The sequence below is a fragment of the Buteo buteo genome, chromosome 16 (genome assembly GCF_964188355.1).
Source record: "Buteo buteo chromosome 16, bButBut1.hap1.1, whole genome shotgun sequence".
NCBI classification, from domain to species: Eukaryota; Metazoa; Chordata; class Aves; order Accipitriformes; family Accipitridae; genus Buteo; species Buteo buteo.
In genome coordinates this window covers 3,880,429-3,889,474 of record NC_134186.1, presented here as the reverse complement: position 1 = coordinate 3,889,474, position 9,046 = coordinate 3,880,429, and the positions used below count along the sequence as shown (strand labels likewise).

Sequence of the window (9,046 nt, the reverse complement as noted above, 5' to 3'; positions counted from 1 at the left end):
GAAATCATTATTTCTCAACTCATTCTTAATTTTAAGAAAGTTCTTAACTTTGTTAAGGGGCACAACAGCTAGTTATAACGTTAGAAACAACATGTATTCTGCCTTAAATCACACTACCACTGGAAAAAGACAGAAGGCCAAAAATTGAGAAATTAATTACTACAAAGTTTTGTTCTGTAGTTTAGCACACCACATTCAAGTCAAAGCTTACACGTGAGAACTGTAGTCTTCAGAAATAAGAGAAAGATCTGCTTGGTAGTGAAAATATAATTTTATTTTTAACAATAGCTGCCAGCAGTATACTGGTATATCTGTAAAAGATGTTCCAGAGAGTGAAAGACATAAGCAAACTACAATAAATTGTATCAACTCTTCAAGTATTTCTGCAAACAATGCTCCAATTCTTGATGTCCTGTCTTGGGAGTCTCAAAATCCTATTCTGCTCCACTATTGTCCCATCCGTCCCACCCCCTCCAGAAACAAAATGTAATATTGGTGGCACAGGTTCTGAGGCAGATTAAATATTTTTCACTTGGGATGAAGCCTTCTTCTGAAAATATTAATTGGATGTGTTCAGATAGTAGTCTGAGTGGCAAAGAGTAAAAAAAAGTTGACTGTACTTAGCCACTTTTTGTTCTACATTGAGATAGGCATCAGTGGGTTTGGCTCAAGCATCTTCAATTTATTCATGTCTGTGTTCCTTTGATACGAAATGCTAATTTGCTACTTTAGCATAAAAACTTGATTACATCTCTCTTCTTATCATGGAACTGCATGCAACTCTCAATCAGTTTAGACATGCCCATTGCGGAAAAACCACCAATTTTATGGGAAAATGCAAACATACAAGCTACATGGCTGTGACTGTCCGTGTGGGACATTTACATACACCAGCAGTGAACAGTAGATGGACAGGAAAGCTTTGGAATGCATGAAATTGTTTCAGAAGTTCACATGCCTCTTGTTCAACAGGCAGCTCTTACACATACGGAATCTCTTCAAGAAGGAAAGCTTGTTAAAAAAAAATCATGCATACACTGTAATCTGTTCTCCCACACAAAAACAGGGTGAAGATGATGGATTTTCCCTTTATGTTCAGGAAATACACAAGTCACCTGTTTTAATGGGAATTTAAGCATATTTCAGCTTGAGAATAAAGTAAGTTATTCAGCATGCTAATACATGCAACCAACTTGCAAACTGGAATGCCTACTTGAAAGGGTAACTGCTGTTTTTAAATTGTAGAAGGGGCTAGAAGCATCATTTTAAATTTAAACAGGGGGTAGATTAATTGCTGTTTGATGAAATTAAAAATGCATTTAAAGATCAGATTGTAAACAAGTTGACAGAAGTCAAGAATTTACATAGTTATGAAAGGGCTTTTTTAATTAATGTAGCACTGGTGATTGGGGCCAGATGAAAGTGCTCTACCCACACCAGACGCTAAGCCTTTTACACACCACCCTAGCTATATTCTGCTGTTCTGAAGGGATCACCTACAGAGGTGAGAGCTGCTCATTCTCCATTAGATTCCTGGCCTCTGCTGAAGCCAGTGAGAGGCTGGCCAGCTTCTGCCACAACACAACAAAACTGTGCAATAGGAAGCCTGAAAGATACCAACTCCTTTCACACAGGACAGTTAACAGCTATCATACGGTAACCACCTTAGAAACTGCTAACCTGGTCCTCATTTGAATTACACCTATAAGGGAAAGGCTCCGACGCTCAATACTCCATTGTACTGAGATAAGAAATACATTAGTTACAGCAAGAGCTTTAACTTTGTTTACAAGCTTTCAGACACAATCATTAAAATACTTAATGCCGAATATAATGAATTACAATTGTCTGAAGATTGCCTAAAAAGTAGAGAGAATATATTATCTATAAAAGACAAGAAGCCTGGTATTTTAACAAGTTAAATATTTGTATGCATTGATATGCAGGCCGTGCACACACTAGAAAACTGCATGAAATTGTTTTCATGCTCATATGCACATAACTGCCTGGTGTACTAAAGTGTGCACAAAATGGCTAATTTGCTTTTAAAAGGAGGGAGGCCCGATTACTACAACGTCAGACAACTTCCAAGGGCCATCCTGATCTAGGTTTTAAAGTAGAGTTAAAAACTTAAAGATCTGCCCACAATCACATTGCTTCCTACATTTTTGTTTTTCAAGGTTAATTATATGATGGAAAAGAGCACCGAACCAATGAGGGTTGGGGTCTTCTTCTACCCTATGTGTCATTAAAAATGTTATCTAAAAAAAAAGTCATTCCTTTTTCTAGAGGTCACGTTGTAGCAAAGACTGAACCCCTACAGAGGATTATTATGGCTGAGAAACTTTATTCAGGATGAGAACGTGACATTAGAATACAGTAATTATTAAAAGGCTACAGTAAGTTTTTCCTAACCAGGTCACTCATTCTGCAGAGTTTTCTTTCTGTGCCTAAATACCCCCGTAATAAATCATAATAGGGTCTAAGTGTATCTATGGTTGTCTTTGAAAAACATGTAACAGGCTTGCTAACTGCCTTTATATTGGAATTCTAGCTCTAGGCAGGCAAGACAAGGCACCACAAGCCACGTATACTATACAAATATGGATCCTGTACTCTACCTCTTCTATGTCAAACTAACTTCATGGGTATATAAAGTAGCAAAAGCAGGATGCTTAGAAAAGTCAGGCTGGTTTTCACAAAGCCAGTGCTTACCAAAAAAACTAGTGTATAAAAGTGTTTATGCGAGCATTTCCATGTTATTGCAGAATGTTAAATATTCCAAGAACAACCTACCAGGAATAGCACTTTCCAGCTTCTAAAATCAGTTAAATATAAAAGTATCTTTACAAAAAAATAGGCATATAAGTCTAGCATTCTTTGGAGTTGTTTATGATGGTCTTTTAAAAATAACCTAGCAGTTTATTTCATGCATCAAAATCAGTAATTTTAAACAAGAAAACCATTCCCTGGTTTAGAAATATTTGAAAATTGCTTTTAAAAAAATTGTAGTGCTATTCCTCAGTGTTGCTGTAAAAAGATTATGTATAGTAGTGCAATGATTATGATTATGCAAAATTGCAGTCCAGGTGCACAGATAAACAATTAGGATAAATTCAATGTAAAGGACTGGATTTCACACACCATTTCTTTACAAGAGTAATTAATAAATTTCCTTTCAGGAAAAAATGCATACTATAATGTAAGGCAAATGTTTTCTTTAAAGGTCACTTTAGCTTTCTTCAGGAAAGAAATAGCTTAAAAAAGTTCCCAGAAAGACTCCCACTTTAATGGCTATCAGTGTTCAGTCTTGCATCACTAATCATTGCACTGCTATTCACCATATACAGTAGCTATTTATCAACTAGGACACTAATGTTTACATGTACTTTGTTTATGACAGCACAGATTTTTGTAAGGAAATATCACCAGAAAGACCTATACAAAATAAAGGCTCTTAACTACCAAAAAGAAAGCCACTTGCAATTTTTAAGGTGAACAGATGGCAAGCATCCAATTCTTCTGGTTTCATGACGGTAAAGGGCATCCTGACAATTATTCGTTTGCTGCAAATCAGAATTCAGGACAAACATAGGTTGCCAATTTAAAAAAAATTTGGTTTTTTTAAATCTCATCGAGCTCTTGAAGACACAACTAAATACTAACTCTGAACTGTGAGCTTCCTGCTATAGCACTCAAGCCTAGATTCAAACTTCCTTGATATCTGGGGTCATTCAAATCCAAGTTTCACATTTGAGTCCATTCTCAACCATTACTATGATTTCAAATCCAAGAGAAATTTTTTTAAAAAACATTGCCAAATATTCTGCAAATGGCTCTTTTGGATAATAAGTTCCCTTCCGTATGTAAATAGGATAGACAAGCAGGTACAGTTCAATGTGTCACAGATATGACAATTGTGTATAGATCTTCTGGAAAAGCAATAAATTCCAAAATACATAAATATTCCTTGTACCTTGTAGCAAGACAGTATCCTAAACCAATTTGTAGACAGGGACCAAATGTTTGCAAAGAAAGCTAGTAGGGGCAAGATAACCCTTCATAGTGAAGAATCTAGAGTTACCCCAGTGCAATATTAACATAACTGCATTAATGATATTCAAACTTGCTGTGAAAAGAGGTAAGGAAAAACAAGCCTATAATTAAGTCTGCAAACCTTAGGTAATTACTGTACCTGGTCTATCCACCATAACTTTGAATAACTGCAAGTTCATGCAAAAAAAATTGCTATCTTATATGAAAAGAGCAGTCTGTTAGAAGCATTGTTATGGAATATGCGAGAAGTCATCTCTTTTGCAAGTGCTGTTTACTTAGTGAGTCTCTTGGCTACATCACTGTAAGCTATTTCAATTTCTTTGTCTCCAGGACAGGTATTGGTGAATTCATCCCTGCTATAAGCATTCGTCAGGTATCTCCAAATCCCTGTCATTTCCTTGGGAATCTCAAAGTTGCGGTATTTTTTGGCCACCACCTAGAACAAAAGAATTACATTATGAATTTACATCCTTCAACTTAAACCACTTTTCCATGCCTTGTCACACTCTCGTTAAGCTATTCTTCCACCACATACACTCAAAGTCACTTCTAAAGTCAGCAGAACCTGCCCCTCTGGGATATGCCTGGACCTGGCAGCATACTGCCTCACTTAGTTTGTATTGCTGTCCTCAAAGTAAATACTTCTGCACCCAGGCAGAAACTTAATCTGTGGCTCCATCTGCAGTACAAAACTGACAAATATCATCGGAGACAGTGAAAAGAAATCAAACCACAATTACACAGGCACATCTTCCTTCCTGTAGTTATCCTAGGCTACCTCTTTCTAAACTTCAGACTTTTTTTTTTTTAATACATCCCTGTTATTTTACATTGAGTCATTTACTTTCTTGCTAACAGAGCAAGCCATATTCTCCACAGACGTGAGAAGACATCCACTTCAAACATTAACTGGTCCCATGATGTTCACCTTCCTCCTTCTACCTCATTCTTTTAAGTGTTGCAACTTCCTGTGACCACATTGGTCAGTACCGTAAAACGGGTTTTGGCTTGTGCCATTCTATCATCTGCCGCCCAACTTGTCTACTGGTTCACACCTTCACTGAATTCAACTGCTCTATTCCTAAAGCCCTTGTGAATTACCCAAACCGTACGCAATTTCATGTACTGTTAATACTGTAGTTAAACTTACATGGGAGCTTACAAACAGTTGAAATTAGTTGGACTCCAGAATGTCATAAACCATAAGCATCTTGTCCTTCGTTATCACATAACAACATACAAGGCATTTACCTTGACAATGTGTAGTTTGGGTAGCAGGTTGCAGTCTGCTAGTGTCATCTCATTGCCATCCAAAAACTTGCGGGTAGAAATTGTAATATCCTCCATGCTATTTTCATCTATCTCATCAGGAAGAGGAGAGTTCAGATACTCGTCCAGCTTCTGGAGGGTTTTCAAGAGGCCACGTTCTAAGGCTACAAAGGAAACAAGTTTTAAGAACAAAAAAGAAAGCCAAACCACAGCACACAAATTTCAAAGCAAATTATAATTTAGAATATTGGTATTAGTGGCAGATCTGAAAACCAAAATCCACATCACTGTACTACCCAGAGCAGACCATACACTGAAAGATTTTTAACCCTTGTACAATTTTTGTGGCAACACTACTGCTGGAGCTGCCTTCGTGGTCGCTAGTACCACTGAAACTGAACTAGAATCCCTTTAAGTATCACACAGATGCAGGTCATTTAAAAGCTGGTTTATGCATGAGTTTGCACTAATTTAAAATACTCTAAGATTGCCCACAAGTGTTTATTTTTGGTTTAAGAAGTGGCTTATGTCAAGTTTCTTAAGACTATTCCTAACTGGCTTAAACTAATTAGAACTGAGCTATGCTAGGGTTTATATTCATTTAAACATAATCTGTTTAATGTCACATGCTCAGCTAACAGCCACGACTAAACACACAGACTACAGAGGAGGTTTATGGAATACAGCAGAGGGCAGCACACCCCACAAAATCTAAAAGTATTTCTTGGCTGTTTACAAATATTTTGCATCTCTCCATTTGAAATGCAGCAGAAAGGCATTCTGATACCCTGACTTAAGTTTTCCTTCCAAGTACATCGAGGACAAAAGATTTGTACTAAACTATTTAAAGGTCTAATTGTGCATTCTTTCTCTCTTATTAATCTCTTACCTTCCATCTACTATGTTCTCTCCACACAGAAAGGTCTTAATCCTTTACAGAAAGTGACATGAACTAAGCTTAACTCAGAACTCTGAATAGGAGCCCTCAATCCTAGCAAGGTCAAACAATCAAGTGTGCAGAAAGGCCTCGCAACAAATGCATGGAAACTCAACCACCAGGGCACAACACAAACTCTGCATAGGAATTTGGTTCTGGACGTTAACATCATTTCTACTTAGTTCAAGAGTTTAGAGTAGTTGTTGCGTAGAGAAGTTTCAATGCCAGGGATTCTTACAAACCATGCATACCCTACTAAAATTCTGATTGAACACTAACTGAAGTTCTCTTTGGAAGTGTTGAAATCTTTGTCTGTGACCATGAACTTTAAACCACAGGTTTAATGCATGGGACTCCCTCAAGTGTCCATCAACATGCAGCAAAATTTCTCAGTGAGACACTTCACAGTGAAGCTGCTATGAAACAACATGTGCACAGCCATCAGCCCCCAAGTAACTTACCTTCATTAGCTTCTGGTCTAGAATTCTTGATAAATGCAGAAAATTTGGCAAATATATCCATTCCAGCCGTGTTTGATTCTGGATGCTTTGGTGAAAGTTTTAGGTACCTAAAAAGTAGAAAGGAGTAGATCTACAGCACATTTAGCAGAATGATGCTTACCATATATTAACTAGCACAAAACAGCCCTTTCTAAAAAAATTCAAAAAAGATTCTACATCATGTACATTTACCAATTTATCCAGAGGACTTGATTCTTAAGTGTAATATCACACACTTCCATTTAAGTTAAGATTTTTAAACCCCAATACTTTTAAATCACTTTTTTTCAGAGGAAAACCAAAGCACATTTCTGCTTTCTGAATCAGGCATTTGTTTCAAGCACAGAGTGTGTGAAACAGCCCAGGGTCACAAGAGCAAGCTCCCTTACTCTAGCACAGCAGTGCTGCCAAGGGGGCAGATCACAGTTCTGTAAACAAGAATATAGCTAGGGATCAAACAGGTAACAAATTAAATACTCTCATCATTCTCTGTTCACTGGAGATCTTTTTTTTCTTTTAAATTAGTATCAGCTGTCCCAGAATATCATGGACTCAAAATCTTTTAACAAAAAGTAAAGTCTTGCCACACTAAAAAGACAAAACAGTTCAGTCTGCTAAAGGCAGAGTCTGCATTTTGCCATTGCCTGCCAGCTGAGGGAGAAGCAAGCCAGCAGTTTAGAGAAAGCTTGAAGACATTTCTCAAGCTTGTACTGTGTAATCTAATTATTTTTAAAAGTGTTCAGTATTTTCCACCATAATTTCCAAACACTAAATAATCAATCTCCAGGACTCATCATTATGCCTAGTATGAAGGAATTAATTTTTTTAAAATTATTTTCAATTTGCATTTAGTAATTACTGATTCTGTACAATTATCAACTGTCCCTCTGTTCACAGAAAGCTGGAAGGAATAAAAAAGTAATTAACATTAAATACATAGCTCACTGATACTCCTGGTAAGAACAAGAATATGACAACAAATTCTTAAAGAATTAAATAACACCTTACTTCTAAAAGAATGACTGCAAATACAAGTCTCCAAAAGGACACCACACATCTCCTTAAAACAGATTCCCATAATAGTTTATTATGGAGTCAGGACTAAGTTTTGTATAGTAGGCTCATCTTCATTTACATTATTTGGACACATTATCAGAATAGCCTGCCCCAGTCATCAACAAGAAAAGTCATTTAGTCTGAGAACTGCAGGAAGGATGACAGGACTTTACAAAGGATAATTTTAAAATAATCTTTAAAAGAAAACAGTTTTTAATATGAAGGTGAGGGAACTGGAGGGAGGAAAGGTATGACATGCAAGAACTCCACAAGCTGTTTTCAGTGTCTTGTCTTCAGTTTACTGATGCTGAAGAACATCTTAATTAGTGCAGAAAACCCCTCTGAGAACACTCCATCTAATCTAAGGTGACAAATTATCATTTTAACACTTACTTGGGTGGAGCCAAAACATCTTCCAGGAACTCTTCAATTTTATTCACATCTGTTTTCACTTCACCATTGTAAGTTATGAAGGGCGGATGAGTGCCTGGAGCCAAATTTTGAAGGTCTGCTGGTTTTCTAGGGTGAAATACAAACCAATACAAAAGTAAACGTGGGACATCCATGACCCTAGCTTTCATTGCTACAGTCACAAAAGCACTGCCTGAGGTTTTCACATCCTTCCAGTTTCAAAAAGATATCACCAGTTTTCTTTTTAAAAAGTGAGTTTACAGTTTGATTAGCATTTTGAATATATACTTGATAACAATTAATTTCAAATACTTAAAACCAACTGCTTCCTCCTACCTCTGGCTATGTTTTCTCTCAAGTTAATATAATGTTGACTAGCAGGGGGGATATATATACACACACACCCCACAAACACTCTCTTTCCCAAGATCTGCAGTACAGAGTTTATATATAGCATAATCCTCAGTCAGTGATAATCCTCCCCCTTTACACAGAGCTTCTCTGGAAATAAGCTAGTCTGATACAGAGCAGTATGTATAAACCATTTATTATGTGCACACAGAATCTGGTTCTAGACAAGCTGACAGATGCTTAAATACCATGTTTAAAAATGATGCTTAAAGCTTCCTCCAGTGAAAAAACTTCACAAATAAAAGCAGCACACTTGGGCAAAAGGAGAAGAATCCCTGACATAGTATGACTAGACACAAGAGAAACAGCATCAAGCTAAAATACCCAGACATTTCTAAATCTTAAGTCAGTTCTGGTGATACCTCTTGCTGCTCACTCCAGCTCCTTTCACACTAATCCTTATCAA

At 36.9% G+C, this 9,046-nt stretch overlaps 1 protein-coding gene across 4 annotated transcripts in view; it reads right to left on the bottom strand.

The window, feature by feature from the left end:
• Window positions 1-252: 252 nt before the first annotated feature.
• CLIC4 (chloride intracellular channel 4) overlaps window positions 253-9,046 on the bottom strand; it is a 33,193-nt gene continuing 24,399 nt past the window's right edge. For all 4 annotated transcript variants that reach the window (XM_075047458.1, XM_075047462.1, XM_075047459.1 and 1 more), the window contains exons 3-6: window positions 8,212-8,337; window positions 6,724-6,830; window positions 5,308-5,489; window positions 253-4,492 (exon numbers count right to left, since the gene is read on the bottom strand). In XM_075047458.1, the coding sequence (XP_074903559.1) occupies window positions 4,328-4,492; window positions 5,308-5,489; window positions 6,724-6,830; window positions 8,212-8,337 (580 nt within the window). In that variant the 3' untranslated portion in view covers window positions 253-4,327. The remainder of the gene's footprint in view (window positions 4,493-5,307; window positions 5,490-6,723; window positions 6,831-8,211; window positions 8,338-9,046) is intronic.